The following is a 23,815-nucleotide window of genomic DNA, read 5'->3' on the forward strand; positions in this document are numbered from 1 at the left end:
TCTTTACGGGTATTTTACTTTCAAATATTTACTTTATTACAAATATTTATTCTCAAATACAGATTTGTATTTACTCTCAAATATTTAATTTTTGTTAAACACAAAACCTACCAGTTTTTCTTCCGTAGAAATATTAATATAACATTTTTTCAATTTTAGTTACAAATATTTATGTATTTAACATAAATTAAATGATTCAGAATAAGATACTCATAAAGAGCTAATACTTTACTCATGTAATGGATGAAAGCCATAAAAAATTAACATTTTATAGGCCATTTCTTTTTTTTTTAATTTTAATTTATATTAAATAGATAACCTATCGATTTTATTTTTGCAAGAATATTATTGTAACACCTTTTAATTTTTAATTACAAATTTTTATATATTTATTATAAATTAAATATTTAAAAATAAAATACCTGTAAAGAGACGGTACTTTAAATAAGTTATGCGTATTTGCCAATAAACTACACTCCTTACTTAAATCAATAAACTACACTCCTTAACTTAAATCAATAAACTGTACTCCTTACTTTAAATAGTGTAGTTTATAGGCAAATACGTATATCCTATTTAAAGTATCGGCTCTTTACAAATATTTTATTTTCAAATATTTAATTTATGATAAATATATTAACATTTGTAATTAAAAATTTAAAAGTGTTACAGTAATATTCTTGCAAAAAAAATCAGTAGGTTATCTATTTAATATAAATTAAATATTTTTTAAAAAATAAATGGCCTCATAAAATATTAATTTTTTATGACTTTTATCCATTACATGAGTAAAGTATTGGCTCTTTATGGATATTTTATCCTGAATCATTTAATTTATGTTAAATACATAAATATTTATAACTAAAATTAAAAAAGTGTTATATTAATATTTCTACGGAAGAAAAACTGGTAGGTTTTGTGTTTAACAAAAATTAAATATTTGAGAGTAAATACAAATCTGTATTTGAGAATAAATATTCGTAATAAAGTAAATATTTGAAAGTAAAATACCCGTAAAAAGTTGATATTTTAAATATGTAATACGTATTTGCATATAAACTACGCTTCTTAAAGTTTATTAATTGTTAATTAATTTGTAACACTTTATCATTCATTGGACATGTAACACAAAGCACAAATCAGGTACAAAATTCTAATTTCACTCTCTAAAATAATATTTTAATTATTTGGACTGAATTTGTATAGGATTAGTAACCTCAGGGGAGGTCAGTGTAATTGTTTAAACCACAGGGGAGGTAAGTGTAAATGTCAGAAACCTCAGGGGAGGTTTCTGAAATTATCCCAATTTTTATTCCAGGCTTACCCTTATAAGTCCAAAAGAAATTAGATACTCATTCTAACTAAAAAAAATGAACTCATTCTACTTGTAAATGCAAACATCAAATTCAAAAAGTTTCCATTTTTTTTTACCTGTATAGCTTGTATGGAGCCAAGATTTCACTATAGCTTGTATGGAGCCAAGATTTCACTAATGATCCACATTTTCCAGCAACATTTTACAAGTAAGGATTTTCAAAACTTTGCTTTTTGCTCCGTCGAATCTTCACAAAGGAATACGTCGAATAAATCTTAAAATAAGAAGCAGGATTGGCTGTGCTAAGTGCTAAATGGCATTTTTTGGTTTGTATAACCGAACCCAAAGATGTAAAGTCTTCATGATGTTTTAGTAAAAAAATTTTTAAAAAATTTTAAAGAACAAAATGTAAAATTAGACTTCGCAGGTGATGATGCTATTTTTAACAATTCATGTCCCCATTATGTTACTGCTCGATAAATGATGACATTCTTCATCATTTAAAAGCCAAACTAAAATTTCCCAAGAATGACTAAAAAGAGTTTTGTTTTGATTAAGAAAAGAAGAAGAACGAGAAGTATTAAAATGATTCTAAACCCTTAATTTGTAGTACCTTAGACATCCTTTAATGAGTTTTCATCTCTTTTTAAATAGGTCACTCTTCACGAATAAACACGTATTTTAGAAGGTTATTAGCAACCAACTATAACTGCAACTATTAAGTACTAATAGAAAAATAACATTTTATGAAATTCATAACAATAATAAATAATATCAATTTCGAGGAGCCCAAGTGCCCATCTTTGACCATTAAATATCATATTTAACCAACTATCAATATACGACAAAAGTCATCCAAAATATTGAAATATTCCACCAAAACTTTACACCTTCAAAATTTAATTGGATTGGAGTAGAATTTAATATATGTATTTCTAATTTATTCGAACTTTCTTGCGTGATATTCTCAATTATACATCACTAGCTACACTTATTATATCTAACAAAAGAATGAAACCCAATAGTGTTTGTTGATTTATAGTTTTTCTACAGCTATTTCTCTTGAGGGTATTTGTGTCCGTTTATCCCTTTTGATGTTGACATTAAGTCGAAAAGTGAAGTTAATGTAATTTTTTAAATTAGAGAAAATCCAAGTGAAATTGCCAAAAATTTCAAGGGAAATTTGTGAAATTATCCCTTACACGACCGCAACGAATCTTCTGTTCCACTTTTTATTATATTGCTATTTCTCATTCATAAATATCATGTTTTAGTTCTTATTTGTTTTTTTAAGATCCAATAACTATTAATTGATCTTTAGGAATCAATTAGTTATTGGATCTTTAGAAATAAAAAAGAACTAAAATATGATGTTATGTAGGAGAAATAGCAATATAATAAAAAGTGGGACAGGGAGTGGCATAGGGTGTGAGACAGAAGATCCGTTGCACCCCCTTCCTTCCTCTCTCCCCGGCCCCCAACCCAAAAAAAAAAAAACAACTATCGTTAAAGATAGGTCATGCAAAAACCAAGTTTAGATAACACAAATGTATTTTAAGAGAGCATAATATAACAACAAAATATTTCTTTTCTACAGTTCCATATCCACAGATAAAAAGTTTGCCTGCCAATCTCCCAGCTATGACAGCCATAGTCATAAAGGAGGAAGATGGTTCACCAAAGATTCCCAGAAACTTTTTGCCACCTTGAAACTGTCATATCCAGATAAGGATGTAACTGTATTAAACTAGATAAGAAAATGACTCCTACTATGTAACCTTAGCATGTTTAAGATTGACTCTTAGAAAGATCTCTGTTACTCCTCATCAACAACATTCACCAGCTCATACTCAATAAGAGAGAGATTGTTATCCTCTTTCACATCAAATTCAGCAGGCTGGGTGACCTCAATTCGGCCCCATTTGTCAACAGCTAGCCTCATGGTTCCCTTGAACATGTCAATCTTTGCATTTCGCAGGATGACAGTTGTACCAGGTTTCATCACATCAACTGAGCAGTGCAGATGACGGATAGCCGCAGCCGAGTACAGAAATCACAACATTAGGAAGAGCGAAGATAATTACCATCTCAAACACCAATAAAGAACTCAAGGTCATACTAAACATGAAAGCACATCAACCACAAAACTTTGTTACATCTTCAATCAATCAATGAGAGTACCGCAATAAGATTAGCATAATTTACAACATAAAGAATGCTGTACATCTTCAATCAATAAATGAGAGTAATGCCAGAAGATATAAAGAACGCTGTAACCAGAAACAACTCATTATGATCACACGTGTAAGGAAACTCATCAAACAATGAAAAGGATATCATAGGACAGTATCAAGTTTTATTCTTGAAGACACAGGCATTACCACTAAAAAACAAACTCTACCAGTAGAAATTTGTTCTTTTCAATGCACATCTTATTTTTCAGGTAACTCTTAGATCTCCTTCAAGCATCACATATGGTCACCCAATGAACCGTACTGTGTTGGCTAGTCAATCTGATTTACTGGCCAAGTAGTCCACAAAATGATCCACAATGAAAAGAAAAAGCAATCTTGACATTTTCCTGGATTACTGATACATAATGATATAGATGTATTGATCATATCCTGGTACCTCTTCAAGTTAAGGATGAAGGATACAATGAGGCATAATTGGGTTGAACACTTCATGCATGCCAAACTTGGAAAATTTTATTGCTGAGTACACATTGAGAATGAGAAATTTCTTATATTCTACAACATTTTTTTAACAATTTTTTCAAGAATCAACTCAAATAAGAGTTGCTTAATATAAATTTACCATTTCTCTCCCACAGCCCCACAGAAAGAGGATAGGCCTGATCAGTTTAAAGATGATGAGTAGGATTAACTTCATGAAACATATCATTTTCTATACAGTTTACCAAAGCACATTGTCAAAACAAAGAACATGCTTAAGATTTATAAAGAAATTTGTGGAAGATATAAAATCATAAAATTTTAACATTCATAATATCAGGGTTAGTCACAATAAAAATTTTGTTGGCTAAAGATGTTCCAGGTAAAGTCCATGCAACAGCCAAAGAAACTCAAGCCCTGGTAACATGGTAACGAATGCTGGCTGCCAATAATGCATTCATAGGATCCTTAGCAGGCATGCAAAACTTTGACTTTGAAATCTCTTTGATGTTTTCATCTAGATGTATCAACAATATTCCAAATTACAAAGCGTGCAGTTTCTTAAAGGTCCTCGTTTCAAAGGAAGGGGTAAATAGGTGACAGGTAGCATAGACACAAAAGCTTGGAAAGTTGCACTTTTAAGTCTCATAAAAGACTTTCGTTAATTCAGAGAAGTGGAGTGGCAAATGAATGAGAGAAACTTCTTGCAAACTAAAAGAAGAAAAAAAAAGAGATATTCAGGCAACCATATTACTCTTTGCTTCTTATTCTACTTCATGTAAAGTGGCTGCATCCGAATAGCTGGAATATGCTTCAAAAAGTTTGGATGGACTTACCTTCTTATTGGGTATTATTACAGTCTACATAACTAGGAATATCATAAGCTGCAAAAGTTACCTACATGTTGATATCATGTCATCATAGAAAAACGAAAAAAAAAATTTTGTTGCATGTAATCCAAATAGGTATCACTACGTATGTGTAAAGCGTTATGCATTTTCATGCCCTAAATTGCAACTGATCAATAGTGTTTCCATCTAAGAAACAACTAGAGAACGATTACGGTCCTCCACCTCTTGCTTATAAAACTCCTGCTTATTAAAACTCCTTCCCACTTTATATCTCTTTCATCTCTCCTCCTCCTGGTCTTGTTCTGCTTCAACATACACAAACCTGTCTGTCATCCTCCTCCATTTTTTTGTCCCTATATCTCCCCTCTCACTTGAGCATGCTTTTACATTAAAAAACTTTTTAAACACGATGAAATGAATGATCAGAGGCACATATTTCATCAAAATCTAAGCAACAAAAGGAATAGAAATAAACCACCCAGTAAGTGATCAAGCAAAAGATGCCACCAGCCAACAGGATAACAAGTGATGCAGTCACGTCTAATATAAAACGCTTCCTCCTTGTTTCCAGGTTCTAAGGGGTTTTAAGCAGAAAATTCTACTGAATAGAACTTTCTGACCCTGAAAGCATAATAATAGATGAAGCTTGTAATCAACTCGCATTAACACCTGTATTCCATGATGATTTATGAAAGGCACCTTTCAACCAGATCAAGTGCTATCTGACCACAATACCATAAATTTGTACTCAATCAAAGACCTTTCTGCAATTAGCATCAATTGATAAGGAGCTTTCGATTAAACCATCTTGAACTCCAGTAACATTAATAGCATGCTTAAAATAGAAAAACACAAAAACAACAACAAATCAGAGTTGTCGGATTGATGGGGACAAACACATACGAGAAAAAGTTTGAGAGACACCGGTATTTCCTAAATATTTAAAACCAAAAATATCAACCTCAATCAAAAGGTCACATTGTACCTTTCTAGTATTTTCGCAAAAATGTGAAGGAAAAAAAATCATATAATATGTCTCAGATATATTTGTACAAAAATTTCCATATCACATTATCCAAACAAAAAAAAAATCTTTAAAAAGATGCGAGTGAAAAGAAAAAAAGAGATTAACACATATCAACCTGAATAAAAAGGGTCACATAGTCAAATTTCCAAAGCATGCTTACTAGTATTTCAGCCAAAATGGAAGGAGAAAAAAAGAAAAAGAAGAATAAATCATATAACATACCTCAGACATATTCGGACACAACAATTTCCATATCACATTATCCAAAAAAGAGAAAACAGTTGAATGCATTTTTCTAAACATAAATCCAGACGTGAATATACCTTGATCGTTGCGGGCGGTGAAAAGGATGCAAGCAGTCTCATCACCAACAAGGCACTCAGCAATGTTAGTATTCCTGAGGTGCGGAGACACCGACTTACCTCTTTGCAAAACTGTTTTGGAACTGAGGACCTTGACGACGAGAGTGTGGCCGTTAGTCCCGGGCTTGAGATTGTCCACCTTAACAAACACCGGCTTCCTCAAACCCCCAGCCGCAGCAGCCGGTTGGTCTTCCGTCTTGGAACTAGTCGCCGCCATTCCTAACAAAATCGAAAACTCAAAACCCTAGTAACCCTAATATATAGGTAGAAGACGGAAATGGGGGAAATCAAAAGCCTTTTTCGGTGCCTGGTTTGGGTTTGATTTGTGAAGTGTGTGTAGCTTTGTATGGAAGGCGTGAGTGTACGAGTCGTGAGTCTTGCTCTTCTTTCTGTTGTAGTAGCCGTAAGTAATGTAGGAGTAGCAGCAGCTAAATAGAGAGTGAGAATGAGATAATTTCAGAAACCTCCCCACCCCTGAGGTTTCCGAATATTTCACTAGCCTCCCTTCACATTTTAAAATTTATACTAACCTCTTTTGAGGTTAATTATCTTGTAGCATTTATGTTCATTCAATAATTAAAAAGTGATATTATGAGAGAGAAAATAGTATGATTTTATCATTGCCTCTCATCTCTACATTATTTAATTAATTTAATATCAACCCATACATTAAAGAAAAATACTAAATTTTGCTATTTATCATTAGCTAGGAATCAAGTTACATATAACATCAAAAAATATTATATTATTTTATATTTTTCACTTAATATAAGATTTAAATTACTTTTTTCGATAACATACCTATTGTCAAATATGATCGATAACAAATAATCAAAAAATTTGCAATCAAAATAACAAACTTCAACATCATAAAGATTTTTATCAATATATTAAGATTAGTTAATGAGATTTTTATGGTATTAAAGTTCGCTCTTTGTAATATTTTGGTTATAGATGTTTTTTATTATTTGTTATTAATCACGTTTGATAATGGATTTGTAATTGAAAAAAAAAACAATTTAAATCTCGCATTAAGTGAAATATATGGAATGATATACTGTTTTTGATACCATATGTGATTTAATCCCTGATGATAAACAGTAAATTTAAGTGTTTTTTTTAATATTTAAGCTAGTATAAGATTAATTAAACAATTTAATAAATGAGGAACAGTTATGAAATCATATTATCTTCTCTTTTTTAATATCACTTTTTAATTATTGATTGAATCTAAATATTACTATAAGATAATAAACCTCCTTTGAGATTAGTGTAATTTTCAAAATATGCAGAGCGACCAGTAATATAATCAGAAACCTCCTTATACCTTTTGGAATTTAGTAAAACTGTGGGTAAATTGGGCATGGCCCGCAGGGTGGGGAGTTTTGCTCGTTTTGGGGAAAAGTTTTTTTGTTTTTCTTTGAAAGCGTTCTGAATTTCTGGGATGGCAACATGAACTTGTGTGGTGGGTTCACGAGGTAATTATGGGGATATGGATGAGTAGGTGGGGGCTTCATTTAATTTTTACCTAGGATCTTAGCTTTCCACCATGTGGCGTCATCTCATTGGTCCAGGTGTTTCTTTCAAGTTTTTTTTTTTGCTTTTTTTTTTCTGCTGCCTGGTGGTCAATATTCCAATCCTACTGTGCATTAGTAGATAAGCTTCACACTTCCGTGTCATTAATTGTTCAATTTTCCTGTTTTTTTTTTTGGTTGTTGTTTAAGGGAAAATACAAGGAAGAAGAGGAAAAGAATTATTTTATTATTGTCTCTACCAATTGAATTGAGACTAATCCCCGCGGGGCAGCTCGGGCAGTTCGCTTGCCCTCCTTAGGATATGGCAACCTTTCTGGTTTCGGCCAGAGTTCGAGTTCCGTTGTTACCTGTTCGGTATGGAGTGGGGGCTCTTTTCCCGGACCCCAGGGGAATTAGTCAGGCCCCGTAAGGATTGACCCGGACACTCCCTGGGGGGTGAAAAAGAAAAAATTGAATTGAGTCTAACAATAACTGGACTTTCTTTTTGGAAACTTGGAGATAACAAATTAATGATGCATGGTCACAATAACTCGTAACATAAAGGGGCAACATAAGAATGGAAAAGTTATAATTGCAACTTTGAAGTTAATATTGAATTTGAAAGGGTTACTCAGAAAGAAAATGTTTGTTGTGGAAAATTGTGGCCTGCGATGCAATAATAAGATACAGTACATTAACAAATTTTGGGGCTAATGTCCTTCGATTTCTGTTCATATTACTTGTATTTATGGAACCAAATTACCAAGAATGATATGGTCGTGATGGAAAATTGTTCTTCTTTTGAAATATAGAATCTTTGTTTGGATTGCATTTTTCTGAATTTTTTGTAGAAAAATTACTATAAAAATTTGATATATATGATATAAAAAGATGATTAGAAAATATATCCAGGAAAACGTAGCAATTTTTCAAACAAAATCTAATATCTTGTTTTCAATTAACACAACCAACTAGTATTGAGGGTAAGTAATTTAATCCCAGTTTGGATGAATTGAACTCCAATTTTATTAAAAGCAAAACAGGCCATTTCTGGATAAGAATATGATGGCGACTGATGTAATGCTGCTTTGCATGTGTTGCTACTTGCTATAAACCACAAAGAGAAAACGACTTTGCCTTCGCATTTTCTTTCTTATTACCCTTACCATCGAGTTAAGGGTTTTTTTTTTTGAGGCATCACCGTTCTTGGGGAAGTCAAAGATTAAAGAAGAAAACTTTGTTTATTGCCTGTGGTAGCTTTCTAACACAGGCACCAGTAATGAATTAATGCACTGTAAAACTCTTTTTAACTCCAAAAAAAGAAGAAAAAAAAAAGCACTATAAACTGAGAGTCGAAGACCATTATATTCCATGAATGCGAAATAGTTTTATGCTCAAATAAAGAACGAATAATCCCAGTAGAATCTCCAAGAAAAGCAACTTGGAACTGTGCAGATTAACAGATACCTCATCCGTCATTGATTCTTATTCTAGAACACTACTAGAATATATATAGTGCTTCATCGTTTGAAGCCCTGAAGTCACCAAGAAAAGGCCAACAACAGAAAAAAATTTAAGTTATTTGATGAATCACGTATGACGTTTGGGGCAAATGGTATGAGTTGTTAGTTATTCAACCACCGAGCAGGTTTAACATCCGACATCGCTGTAAAAACATCACTAGAAAACCTTCCATTTTGCAACTGTCATTTCTATCATTCTTTGAGAAACCTCCATCTTCTTTTTCGTATTCTTGCAGGTCAGTTTTGGACCTTAATAATGGCTGCCAACATGCGAGCTGTTAGCTACAATTCTCCCATGGAGGAGGACAGGAGGTACGGCTGGCTTGAAGGTAACTCTCGTAGCTAATTGGTTATTCACTCTCTCAGCATTTGATCACCTTTTGCTTTCATAAGAACAATTAACGGTTGCCTTCCTTTCGGGGACAGTTACATGGTGATCAATTTTCAGATGTTTGATTCTCTAAGAGAATGAGATTACATAATCTAATTACAAATATAGCATAAAAGTTATATTGAAAAAAAAAAAAAAGTCCCATGTCGTGGTGTAATTTTAATATATTCTTCGAGAAACATGGTTTAATAATGGACATATATAAGATACTGTAGTAGAGTATTTCATCATAGATGCACTAATAATGGGTTATTTCATAAGTTTGTAGTCAAAATTAAAAGGGGCAACAAATCTAGATGGCATCAAATTATTAAGTTTGTAGAATTTTAGCCCTCCAACTATTACGTGTATATTTTTGCCCCCCTCAAACTTGTAAAAGGGTATATATTTCTCACTCTTTTGGCTAGAGATAATTTTAGAAATCTCTCCTGAGATTTTTGTTAACATCACTTGATAGTCCTAAAATTTTAAAAATATTACTAACATCTCCTGCAATCATACTTTTTGTAACGATCTCAACCTTGTACCACTAAAAATATTATCATAATAATCATTTAATGAGAGAGATATATTTTTCTCCCAATTTCACCTTTTTTTTTTTGTTGTCTTATATTGAATTTTCTACCAAATTGACTATATAACATAAGACTTATATGTTTTGCCTAAAAATTTTCTGTCCCATAAATTTTTGCCTAAAAATTGTTAAAGCAGCAAAGGTAACTTTGTCAATTGGTATGCTATAATAGTGATTAATGGTCTCATCTCACTAATATGGGTGTTGAATAATATTTCTGAAACTTCAAATGTGTCAAGTGATATTACCATAAATTTCAAAAGAGGTTTCTGAAAGTATTTTTAGTCAAAAAGGTTGGAAAGTATATCCTTCAGATACTTCGAGAACCATTCAGATGTTTTGCCCAATTAATAGTGGGCTTTCTTTCTTATTTTGCCATGGATGGGTACCATAACAATGGTAAGTGAAAAGCCAATGAAATTAATGAGAAAAATTCGTCTTAGCAACGAGCCCAAGTGGGATAAAGCGACAGCCCAAAACAATCATTGAAACACAACTATTAAAATTATCAAGCGTTTTGTAGTGTAGTGATTTTAATAGCGACGATAAATTATTTGAAACACAACTATCCAAGTATCAAATCGACAAGGGAATCCAAAACACTTTACATTATAACTCTACTGTAGTAATGTAGTTCACGGTGACATGGTGAACTCCCATTATTTTGATCTGATTGTGATGGTTACAAACAACAATCCCAGCATACAAAAAAGCAGCAGCCACTCTCTGTAAATTTCAGCCAATCTAACATGTTGAACATAATATCTGAAGCATTCTTTAACTGCTTCTTTTGATTAGAATAACACAGTAAACTTTCCTACACGTAAGGAACTGGAATCCTTCGTGTTTTTGGACCAGCAACCATGTCTTCCCAAACCAAGTCTGAGAGAGCCATAGTCAATTCTCCCACTTTTCCTGTTACAAACATAAAAAAGCATCTTAGGTGAGATGGCATAAGGCAATGCTTTTAACTAAAAGAAATGATAGGAAGTTGAGAGGGATTACCATCTCCGATGGGCTTTTCATCCCACGCAATAATAGGTAGAACTGGGAGGGTGCTTCCAATGTACATCATTTCAGCAGCATTTTTTGCCTCCTCTATTGTTAGATTGTCAGTTCTGACGCTTTTAAGACGGTGTTGCTCAACCAATTTGGGTGCCAGTTCAAGAAGCCTAGCTGCTGTGCAGCCACGCAATATCTTATCAAATTCAGGCAAGATAAGCTCTTTGTCATGGGTTATAAATCCCACATTCACATTTGGACCCTCAGCAATATATCCTTCCTCATCAACCCAGATCGATGCAAAATCTCCCTGCTCTTCAGCTTCCATTTTGGAAAGAACATTCGGCATGTAGTTTACATTCTTCATTGTGGCAAAGAGGGGTGTCTTCATGGGGATTGTGGATGTTATAACCTTAACCCCCTCTTTGCACTGTTCAAAGTCTTCGTCAATTACAATAGCATAGAATGCTGATTTCGGGCATCCTGCAGGAGAAAGTAAGAAATCTCCTGGCCCTGCACTTAGCCAATATCTTAGAGTACCTTTTCTGCACTGTGATGCAGCTGCAAGTTGAATAAGAATGCTTCTGAGAGTGGACTTAGGAAATGGGGACACTATTTTAGCTTTTGAAGCTGATTTAAGAAAACGAGTCAGGTGTACATCCAACTCGTATAGATGCCTGTTCATGATAAAAAACAATAAATTTAAAACATAGCAAAAAGTGCATAAATCAAAATCTCAGTCCAAAGCATTCACTCTTTCACATGTATAATTTACATTGACAACTCCTAAACTGCACAATTCACTGATAGATCTAATTCGGACCATAGCATAAAGTTCAACCAATACATTTGTAGATCAAATAGTAAAACAATAGCATTGCCACTTGAAGCACTCTGCAAGTTTAACTGGAAGCAATCATAGAAGGATAAGAAATCCATGGCACATCACCGTGTACAAACTTTTAAGGTGTAATGTTCAAATTCAGCTATAAGAAAGTACAAATATGATGTTGAAGTAAATGATGCCTACCCGCCAAGAATAATTGCTGTATCAAAGACACCATGCCCTCGATGAACCATGTGGTCATCCATCGGGATAACCATCAATGCTGGATCAAGAATAATTCCACCAAATACACTCGAATACATTGCCGGATAGGGCTGTGGTTTCACTGACCTCCATTTGTCTTGCAGCTTCTCAAGTAACTGGTCAATGCAAAAACAGACATGGTTGCATTAGTAGAAATGACATCCAAGTGAAAGAGAATATAGATTGCCAATTTTTCAAGCTCATCCGTTTTTATAAAGGTTAAACAGCAGATCAAACAATGACCAATTTGAGGACAATTTTTTTTTGTCATCTTCATATTGTAACTTGATGATTGACATATGACCTACCCTTGAAGGATGACTATAAGGCAAATAATGAAAGAAGCAGAAAGGGGAAAAAAAAATCTAATACATAGTTTGCCAAACTTTCACTGTTCATGGCTTATCAGAGATTGTTCAAAATTTTCATCCAACATATTGTTAAAACCGGGCAATTTGTGATAAGTAGCATCATCATCAACTAGGGCGAAACAAATACAACTAACAATACCTTGAAAAGTTTAGTACTTAATTAGCAAACTTGACAAGTATCTTATACAGGTCAGAATATGAACCGGAAGTCCTATTGCTCTTTCCTAATTATTCACCCAGTCTCATCCATTTATTTCATGACCCTCATCTTTCACCCGAGAATGCAACCTTGGTAGGTTCGAGGTCCTTACAACGGTAATCATGCCAACATTCACAACAAGCAATAAACTACGCCAAAAACATCGTAATTAGTTCTGGCATGCCACTTTAGAACAAGCTTAAAAATACATTGCCCGTAAATGATCAAAACTTTTTTGGACAACACAGTGAAAGACTGAAGAGCATTGCCCAAATATAAAATACAAAATTTATCTAAATCAGGTGAACCAATCCAAAAATCAAGAAAGGGGCTTTCATAATATTCACCTCTGCCGCTGATGAAAATACATGAACTTCGGACTCTTCACCGTTCTCAACCTCTGATGCAGAAGACAGAAAACACACAATCAGCAATACAGATGAAGCTTAGTACGACAGTTATATCAAGAAATTTCACAAAAAAAAAGAATCAATCACCTGGGTTCTGGTCAGAAGAAGGGGCAGTAGTAGCCATGGTGAAAAGAAAAGAAGATTGCGAAATGGGAGGAAGAGAAAAAGAGTCGATAGCTGAGTGCAGCGATTGAGAGTTTGAGACTGAGAAAAGTAGCCACTGATACTGCGGGGTTTTATGGAGAAAGAATTGACAGAAACAGACAGTAACGGTGATGCAAGCAAATATATTTGGCACTGGATTGTTTGGATTGTAAAGTAGCCACAAATAAAAGGTGTACTTTTATTATGTTGTGAAAGCAGGGAAAGGACTCCGAAGTTGTCTTAAGTTTGAACAGTTTGTTGCGAGGAGTGAAGCGTTTGGATTTTGTTCTTTTGGATGTGGAGAGGTCCAACGAGAAAGACGAAGGAGCTGGTGAACGACTATTGTCTTGACGTCCGTGTCCCACTTGCCCACTTTGGGATGTCCTGGAATCATCATTATCATGGTGCTAAAATAGTGACTGATTATTTGGACCAAAAAAGAGAGAAACTTTTTCCTTGTTTTTCACTCTCTCTTTTTTCATTCTATAGTTTACACATCCGAGCTCGTGAAAGATGGCCAACTGGTACTTGTATAATCCAAGCTGAAACGACATTGGGGTTCTTCTCCGGGCTTCAATCATCGTCAGTTTCCACTATCAAGTTGGTAATGTATATTAAATTTGCCCTTATTTTGCATTTACACACAACTAACTACAGGAAGCAAGACAAAACCACAAACGGCAACCAATTGTTAGGATCAGTTGGATGGTTCCTGATTTTGCTATTCAATAAACTAAAGATTTACATTTTTGGCATTAATTTGAAACTTGTACTTTTGCATCATTGCATTGTACCATTGAGCCACTTTTCTGGAGGATCTGCATTTCAAGGAGTCATAGTCCGGTAACAGATGATTAGCATCAGTTACTCATCAAAGAAAAACGAATAGATAACCAATCATTGCTTACAAAACATGCCCTTCTATTGTCTCTTTGTCAGTTTTTACATTTGGGCGTGCGCATAAATATACAAGAATAATGTCATATGACATTTGTGTTTTACAAATTGGAGCTCTTAAAATGGGCAAGGGGTATAAAGCAGAATAGGACTATAGGAGTGTCTTTGATCCAATCGAGCGGTAAGCAGAAAACTTGTCAATATCCGTTTTGCTGCTTGGAATATCTATGGCAGAAAGACTTCAGCCTTCCGAATGCTTCTTCAAGAGCAGCTGGCTCTGCAGCAAATGTGATTCGCAGCCAGTTCTTTAGACCTACAGCAAGTCCTGCAGAAGTTTTTTTTTTTTTTTTTTTTGGGGGGGGGGGGGGTTTGGTGGTCTAATTAGGTCGTTCAAATCAAAAAAGAAATCAAACTTTTTCCCCAACAAAATTCTTGTTGTCAAGGATGCATGTATAGTATGTAATTAGGTTCTGAAAATTCAATCTTTAATGATTGTAGCTGGTTCATTACTTTTTAAAATGCTAATTTCCTTTCAAGCGACTTACTCAACTCTTAATGAAGTGTTCACATGTTAACACGTTTCAAGTAGTTGGAAATTTATCAAGAGCAAGACTCTAGTAACTTCAAGAATAGCCAGAAATCTAAGTCCAAATCAGAAAAAACAGTAAAGTTTGAATGTTGAAAGAGTCACAGATCATCCTAATAGAGGGACAAATGAACTAGGAAGACTTGTGTTGAAGAAAGGTTATAAGTGGTGTTATTCCGGGAGGCTAGCCAGAAATCTAAGTCCAAATCAGAAAAGGCAGTGAAGTTTGAATGTTGAAAGAGTCGCAGATCATCCTAATAGAGGGACAAATGAACTAGGAAGACTTGTGTTGAAGAAAGGTTATAAGCGGTTCACATTCCATTTGACTGAGGAAGTGCGCACTAAGTGAACTATGTACAAGTTTTTTCCAACATAAATAAAATACAAAAGCACTTGGGCCTGGGGCTTTTCTTCATTTAACTAACTGCATTTCATATTACTTATTTCCATATTCTAGGAAGCAGGAACTTGTTTATCTGCTTACCTGGAAGGATGATGACAGACTCCTCTTTGGCCAGCTTAAAACAGAAGTCCATGTCGTCACTAATGTCTTTCAGTAAGGACAGATTAAGTTTCACCTACATTGTGCAAGGAAATAAAATCAACTGAAAAAGATTCAAATTTCTATTGCCTAGGTTGCAGGCTTTACAAATTTGTTAATCACTTACCATTAGAGCCATTGATCCTTCAGCTTTAGAAGGGCAACTAATGCAGGGTATCTCCTTTATCTTTTTGTAACAAATTTCTGCACTCTGCTTGAGCATATTAATGGTCTTGCCAAAAAAAGCCTCCTTAGTTTGCTCAATAATGAGAGGAACTGCTGCCTAATAGTTTAAATTTTTAGTTAGAAGTGACTAAGCTAAAACCACTGGTGACATTTAAAGTGAATCCATGAAGGAGTATGTTCAAATCCCTGACAATTATACAATTTAATGATCAAAGGGCGGATGAATGCAACTAAGTTGATGATTGCAAATTTGACCGGAAAATCACACGATGGCTTGATGGCCAGAGATATGGATGCTTAACAACTCCTAAACAAAGGAAGAAGTTATCTTTGTTGTATGGTAGCAACATGAACACTTAAATCCGAGAAAGGACTTCCAGTGCCTCAAACCATATCTGGAGAGTGATAACTAATGCTAATAATTTGAATATCATTAAGGTGTGAAAATTGGCAATCATACTCTGAATATGCCATTGACTGAAAGGGGACCGACTCTCTTTGTGTAATAAAACAGGCAAACAGAGACAGTCAGCTCAAACAAGGACAAGCTAAATAGCCACATTCATGAATACCAATAGCAAAATTTGAAGAGATTTACAAGTCTGAGATGTAGCATTGAGGAGCCTCTAGGTTTTGAAAGACGTACTCCACAATCACATACCGTTATGCAGAAGAGGGTCACATAGAGTTGACAGAAACTTTCGTTCAGATGATTTTGCACTGATGTCTATACTGCTTTTATTGTAAGCATTCATTTCTTATTGCTTTGGCAAGTCTATTGATAAAACCACACACTTGAGTCAAACTAAATGCCGAAGTAAACCTATAAGAAAAGAGTTTGTAACATGGCAAAGGAATAGAAATATACTCCACTTGCAATTCTGATCTAAGATGAAATTAAGAAGTCTCAAAAGCAAACCTGTAAAGTTTTTTAACATGGCCCTGATTTAAGAGAAGATTACTAAGTCTTTAAGTTCAAACCTGTATAAAAGTTGCTGGACCTCCACAAATATCACAGTACTTCTTGATACGCTCTACAAACTGATAATATCAAAGAAAATCAATTCAGAAATAGTCAGAACCTGGGACTAATCCCATGAAGCTAATGACAGTAAATATGATATCACTATTTATATCCTTCACCCTTTGACCTTTGATTCTGACTTCAAAATAAAGATGGCAAGAACACACATAAAGGGTAAACCAATGCATAGATGAAAAGCTAATCTGTGTCTTTCCAAATAAGAAAACCATCTACCCAACTAACATGCAGTGCAAATGAATGTGCAGCCATTGATTTTAGGAAAACATACTTTGCTGTTGCAGAAGTCAATCCTGTAGATAGAACAGTACTGAAGGATAATTGCAAATAAAAACTCAAAAAAGGACGGCAAAGACCTTAGGGTTTTTGTATACGCCATTAGGATCATTTGTTACAAGCCAACCAAGGCGCCAACCAGGCACTAACCATCTCTTTGACAGAGATCCAAGCGTGAAAACTGGAGCCACTGATCCAAAAACTCCCATTGGCACAAATGGTTTATCCCCAAAAGCTAGGTGCCCGTAAACTTCATCAGCAATTACGGCAATACCTAGCCGTTTGGCAGTTTCTGCAATCTAACAGCAGATACTATTATCACAGAGCTAAATGTAATCAGAAACATTCAAACAAGCCTGTGATGTAGCAGAGGGAAAAGACTTATACTAACCTTCTCTAGATGCTGACGTGTGTAGACATTGCCACAAGGATTTCCAGGGTTAATAATTACCACTGCAATGGTTTTATGATCTGCAAGAGCTTCAACAGCATTGAGATTGACCTCCCAGCCATTGTCAGGCAGCAGGTCATAGTAACGAATCTCAAGATTTCTGAAAGTGGCGCACAATCCATAAATTGGGAAACCTGGTCTTGGTAGTAAAACGTTAGCGCCCGGGCGAGCCAAAATGGATAACACCATTTCTATAGCTTGTGTACATCCAGCCGTAACATAAACATCATCAGATGATAACTCGTACGGAAGATCAGACGACAAATATTTTGCAATTGCCCTGTTTAGGAGAACAGGCATGGTAGAATTAGAGGTGACAACATAGACGGTTGCAAAATACAAAACTATACTTTTAAAAATTAAGTATAATAGTTGTAAATAACTAATCACCAAGGATGAATCACAGTCGAATTTTTGTACAGAATTAATTTTGGTGTTTCACGAAATCTATTCAGTATGAAATCTGACTCATTAGGATTAGCATCTGTGCAGGTAGATTAGTTGCAACCATAACACTCCCCTTGTCATAGTTCACTATAATGCTGATGTGGATTAGCCAGTATGGAATTGAGTTTACCATTTCATAAGAATGTAATTACATAAGCAGGTAAAAAATGCAGAATGCGCACTATGAATGTTGTCATACAAACTAGAACTACTCAAACAAACCTGTGGCCAGTAATATAACTGGTCCTGTTTGGCTGTTTCTGTCATCAGGTTGCCTGATAACTCCAGTGTCAATACTTTCAGAATAGTGAGAGCTAAACGAAAATTTTCAGGAAGAACTTATCACATGACAAATAAATTAAGAAAACATGCGAAATTGATTTTTTTTTTAATCCAAAATTCAATATCTCGATTAATTTAACATGCAGCTGCTACGATAAAAGGATTCAAATTCCAGAAGAGAGTGTTCGGGGAAAATTAGAACACTCCAATTCAAGTCATAACTTTAACTGAACCGAACAGTAATCTCAAGACCAATTTTGATAATCAAAGGGCCCTGTTTGTCGGGAAAAAAACAAAGCCAAAATTTAAAACCCAGATAAAACAGAGCTCAAATTACTGCACTCCAATTAATTCTGACTCCAAAAGCTAGCCAAGAAAATTGGGACTGCAACCTGAAAAACCAGCAATCTAGACACCAAAAATTTTGATAAAAAGAAAGCTTCATGCATAAATTGACTGAAAGAAGAAAGCACACTTACTTTCTGGTCTGGGGTAGTCCAACAGTGGGAGAATATCCATTGAACTTGTAGGAACGAAGGGTGTCAACCACAGCGTCTTGAGCAGCAACAGTGGTCCGGAAGCAAGAATAAGCGGTGGGGTCACCAATGCCCAAAGAAATCACTCTTTTCTTGTCATCACCATTGGTATTAGCCATCAACAAGCTAAGAGTGCCTTTAATAGTGATATTTGCTGGTGCTTCAATTCCTTGGCCATTATCAAGATTTTGATACACCCCGTTTTCCATGCTTCCACGCTCTGCTTTTGTTTTTTCAAGAATTATGATGGTTTTCAGAGTTTGTTTAAAGTTTAAATGGAAGATAGAAGAAACGTAAGAGATAGGTAGAGGTCGAAGTCTTCCAAGAGAACACACTCACACAGTTCTGACTTGGAACAACTTACAAGTGTATCTCTGCATGGCCGACGAGTGATGTCAAGTAAGTAAGGCTCGTCATCGTGAAGACAAATTTCCTCGTCTTCATGAACCACAATTTTTCCGATAAGGAGAAAAACTACTTAAAAACCAGCTCTGTTTTTTTCTTCTTTCTTTTTAATTTTTTTTTTGGCCCCAGCAATCAATATTATTTTAATTACTTGTGAGGGCAGGTTATAAAAATATCTAACTTATAGAGATAAGGTGATAGGATAATATATTTTTAACAATAAGAGTGATTTGTCACTTTCATGTCCGTAAAAGTTGTGACATTGAGAGTTGCAATCATCAATAAATGTTTTCCAAATTCATCGTTGTTATTCCATCTCTTGCATCTCTATAATGTGTAGGTATTTGCTCTCATTTTCAAACACTTTTATGAATTTTTAAACGATACAAAATTCAAATAATAGGGTTTTATATAAATTTATAACTTTTAGAAGTAGTGATGTCACTAGAGTCATTTTAATTTTGTTCTTTAGGTCAACCGTTGCTCCTAGAGTACGAAATGAAGTTTTAATTCATATGAACTTTAGAAACGTTAATCAAATATGTGAAAATCTATTTATTGTTTTCTCCCCACAATCAAAATCAGATTCTCGAGTCTTGAATACCATAACTACGCCCCCGCAACTTTGTCTAACTTTTCAAACTTGTGACATGCAAGGATGGTGACGTCTTATGTGCTACATGACGCGAGATTGTTGAAAAGTTCATGTGACTGTGAATATGGCACGATGTAAAAATTAGGGGCGAGCAAAATTATCTGATAATTCGAAAATTAGAATATCTTATTTGTATTATTTGATTGGATCAAAAAAGTATCAGATATCCGCTTAGATGCGGGACGAGTTAGGATCACATAATTAAAAACTTACGAGTACTCGACTCGCCCCACTTGTATATATTTTCTATTTTTTATTTTTATACATATACTATAAAATAATATTTTTGGAGCTAAATAAATTTTATTGAACAAATTGCATTACAAATATGAGATATTCTAGTTTATTTATAAGATTTATTTTGTAGAAGTCATGATCTATATTTTCTAGAAAAGAGTTTAATTAATGTGGACCATATATTTTAAAAAATGTGCTTCTTATTTCAAACTTTTATTCATTTTGAATTATTTTAATTTATTTCCTTTTTCTTGTATACTCTTCGCATATGCTTGTTTCTTGGTGAAAGACTTTTTTTGAAAAATTTTTTTTTACTAAATGTTAGATGAATGTGTAAAATATAAAATTAAATTAGTATCATTCATTTTTTTGAAAAAAAATTAAATGATAAGTGAGGCAGGGCAAACATCCATTGACCGGATCCTATCTCAGCGGCCAGATACCCACTAATATGCAGAGTGGATAAGGACCAGAAAATGGCTGACTTGCAAGGTGGAGCGGGTCGAATCAGCAAAATGATGGATGAAGCAGGTACCTAACCTACGTGCACCCCTAGTAAAAATATAATAACAAATATAGAGAATAGCCCCCAAACAGGGCTGTCAATGCAAGTGTACCAACTCTAGCCTGACCCATTTGATCAAAAACAGTACACTAGACTTTAAGCTTTACTTAGACGTGGCAGAGTTTGGACTCCAATTAGACATGAACCGAATTTGGGTTATAGTAGTATGTTCAAATCCTATTAAGACTTGACCTATAAAATAAATAAACTAATATTTATAATTCATTATTATGTTAATAATTTATGAATTAATCTTATATACACTGTCAGTGTATACATTATTACTATTAGATATACGATACATGTGCAAAATTTAAATTCAAAATTTGCTCATATATATATATATATATATTGACCGTATATATAAAATTTACGCATAATTTATATATAAATTTATAATAATTCATAATTATAAAATATATATTGAATGAGCTTGGATCAAGTCTGAGTTGAATTTGAGCTCGAAGTATGAAGTCCAAAACTCAAAAATCCGTATAATTTATAAGCAGAGGCTGATCTTACCAAAATTCAAGTTCAGGAACTCCAATTGACACTCCTAACCCCCAAGTACAACTACTAGAAAGTCAAAGCTAGAGTCATCCACGGAAGTCGGAAGAGAAGGGTAGAAGGGAAGAGAAAAAGTCTGGCTCGCATATGCTGACGCTGGTCCGTAAATTAATTGAAATGCAGTGTAAAAGTCTTACAATTGTGAAAGACATATCCATGAAAAAAGAAAGCCAACAATCCTTCACCATAATAAGAGTTCAAAGATTTATTTTCAGTCTTGTAATTCTCACAGTCTCGTGTAAAAGTTTCTGAAAAATTATGCATGATCACATATGATCGATCTGTAGGAATCCAAATGTGACCTTTTGCTTTCAGAATCTCAAATTTGATTCTTCCCAATACCAGTAAAAATAACAAGTCTACAGCAAGTTCCCCCCGGGGGGAGGGGGGGGGGGAATTGCATGTTATGATAATATATCCAAACAAGAATCCCACAGAAGAATGAATCATACCGGCAATTCGTAAATGCTTGAAGAGAATCAGAGATGCTGAGAATGACGTTCTTGCAACTTGATGATTCTCCGCCTGGGATAAAACTGGTGCTAAACTGCTAACTGCCTCCAGCCACTATGCTTTCTGGCGTTTTGGCGCAGCAACTGATCTTCTTTTGTATAGGCAAAGTTTGATAGCTGGGTTCGGGAGACTAGGGACCTGGGTTGGGTTGGGAGCCTATAAGCACTGAAGACTGGAGATAATATAGGAAGATTGCCTCACGGCTTGTTAGTATTAATAACCTGTGGAAAATTGATTTTTAAGAAACAAAATCAAAACAGTTCATCTCCTGTGTGAGTCAGCATTTTGTGTTTCCATATATCTTTTCGGGATGAGATCAAAAGGAAAGAAGGTCTCATTTGGACTTCTCCACTGCTCAGATTTTGATGGTTAGGACGTTTCACCCTGTTGGCAATCCAATCCCAAAAACCCTTTGAGTCTCGTTTTCTTTTGCTTTTTGTTTCTTTGTGTTTTTTGAGTCTCATTTACTTTGATCTCTGTCCCACCACCGGCAATCCTATGAATAATCCGCTTCTAAATTTCGGCTGACATTATAATTCAATACTACTTATTAATAAATAGTTGTAATCTACAGAATAATAGCCGTCCGCTCTAGCCATTTACAGCAATGCTAATGCCCGAAACAGCCGTCCCCTACGTAATTCGATACCCAATTCTACACCTTTCCATAGTATATCCATAATATCCTATCTACCAATAGGACAGTAAAACCCCTAGTATTTAATAACTTGAGTAGTAATTTTTTTGCAGATTCTGAAGTTCTTCTTTTGCACAGTAATAACAAATTGCCTTCTCGCAAACAAGACACTGCACAGAGCATCTGCTGAAAAATTGAAAATTCATATATCACCCCTCACACGGGCCCAAAAATCTCTTGGGCGTTCCAATTCTTGTCACGGCCAATACATTATGCTTCTATGGTCCTGTCCTATCTTGGAGTAGTAATTACATGCCCCCAAGATAAGAAACCCGGGAACAAGTGGGAGTCCCTGATTTATTTCTTTTTTCTGTTCCTGGGGGCGGATGTAGGGGTGGACTCGGGGCGATGGTGATATGTGAATTATGTTAGCCGCGTACAAGGATGGCTAGCTTTCACGGAGAATGGTGATTCATCACGGCAGGCAAGCCACAGAAACCTTTCCTGGTTGATTCCTGAATCAAACAAGAAGTATCACCAACGGGAGATTTTGATGGCCACTAAAATACAGCGAATTCAAGCAAGCGATAAGGATACAGTAGAAATTCCGCCAACCGCCGCATCACAAGTATTTTCTAAAAACGTCACCCGTCCTCGTGGAGCTTTGACATGCATGCTTTTATTTTCTTCTAATATAAATTTATGGCTCAAAAAACATGTGCGATGTTTGGACTGCAATTTTTCATCAACAAACTTTTATTTTTTTCTGGACATTATTGAAATTTTCATGGCATCCTTCTTCTGGTTTACGGCGCCGCGTTCTCGAGCATGACTATCTAGTTGGACCCAATATATTGAGAGCTGGAGAAGATTCATTTTTGCGGGCTTTCGTGAAGACAGATGTTTCAATTGCATTTCCTTTAGCAGCGAGGCCATCCATCTTCCCTGATTGGTCAGCCCACATTGGAACTGGACAAGATGGACGAACCAGAACAAATTACTGTCAGTCGCCGGACATAGCTCAATCAATTAGATTGGACCATTAGTCAAGTGACGGTAATGGCACAATAATCCAGGTTTTAGTGAACTAATGATCTTGATTCTACTTTAAAGAATCTCTCTTGAGCAAAAGACATAAAAAAAAAAAAAAGGTTTTAATTCTAATTTAGGAATCAATTTTGGTTTGAAGATGAGCGAGTGGCTATGGAACTGCAAAGAATCCAACCGCCTTAAATCTTTAAGACCCCCACAACAACTGAATTCATTCATCATCTGGATTTCCTGGACCAATAAATAATCTCATTATGTTCTTTGTACAGTATATTTCGTTTTCTGCTACGATGACGAAGGTGGACGGTGTGTCTGAAGTACAAAAAAGCACAAATGTGCGCTTTTAATTCATTTTGCTTACATGAGCCACCAGCCCACTACAGGGGTAAATTATTAGTAGTGTCTTTATTGAGATTTTGGAGCATTTCACAGTAACAATAATAAAACCTTTTGGGTCATACAATTTATCCTCTACATTTTCCCCTACACCCAAA

The 23,815-nt window shown here is 34.8% G+C and overlaps 3 protein-coding genes across 3 annotated transcripts; all 3 read right to left on the bottom strand.

The window, feature by feature from the left end:
- Positions 1-3,125: 3,125 nt before the first annotated feature.
- On the bottom strand, positions 3,126-6,583 carry LOC113772469 (uncharacterized protein At4g28440-like). The gene is made up of 2 exons (XM_027317070.1): positions 6,192-6,583; positions 3,126-3,325 (listed from the first exon to the last, which is right to left on the bottom strand). The coding sequence occupies exons 1-2, from the start codon at positions 6,445-6,447 to the stop codon at positions 3,132-3,134; spliced, it is 450 nt and encodes a 149-aa protein (XP_027172871.1). The 5' UTR covers positions 6,448-6,583; the 3' UTR covers positions 3,126-3,131.
- A 4,174-nt stretch (positions 6,584-10,757) lies between these two features.
- Positions 10,758-13,782, bottom strand: LOC113770408 (D-amino-acid transaminase, chloroplastic-like). Its single transcript, XM_027314849.1, has 5 exons — positions 13,392-13,782; positions 13,242-13,294; positions 12,265-12,440; positions 11,238-11,911; positions 10,758-11,147 (listed from the first exon to the last, which is right to left on the bottom strand). The coding sequence occupies exons 1-5, from the start codon at positions 13,426-13,428 to the stop codon at positions 11,050-11,052; spliced, it is 1,038 nt and encodes a 345-aa protein (XP_027170650.1). The 5' UTR covers positions 13,429-13,782; the 3' UTR covers positions 10,758-11,049.
- A 489-nt stretch (positions 13,783-14,271) lies between these two features.
- Positions 14,272-21,838, bottom strand: LOC113770763 (probable aminotransferase TAT2). The gene is made up of 8 exons (XM_027315339.1): positions 21,574-21,838; positions 18,636-18,912; positions 17,368-17,707; positions 17,057-17,275; positions 16,640-16,699; positions 15,600-15,755; positions 15,416-15,509; positions 14,272-14,670 (listed from the first exon to the last, which is right to left on the bottom strand). Exons 2-8 carry the CDS (start codon positions 18,899-18,901, stop codon positions 14,543-14,545), a joined length of 1,263 nt encoding a protein of 420 aa, XP_027171140.1. The 5' UTR covers positions 18,902-18,912; positions 21,574-21,838; the 3' UTR covers positions 14,272-14,542.
- Positions 21,839-23,815: the final 1,977 nt, after the last annotated feature.

The sequence above is a fragment of the Coffea eugenioides genome, chromosome 5 (genome assembly GCF_003713205.1).
Source record: "Coffea eugenioides isolate CCC68of chromosome 5, Ceug_1.0, whole genome shotgun sequence".
NCBI classification, from domain to species: domain Eukaryota; kingdom Viridiplantae; phylum Streptophyta; class Magnoliopsida; order Gentianales; family Rubiaceae; genus Coffea; species Coffea eugenioides.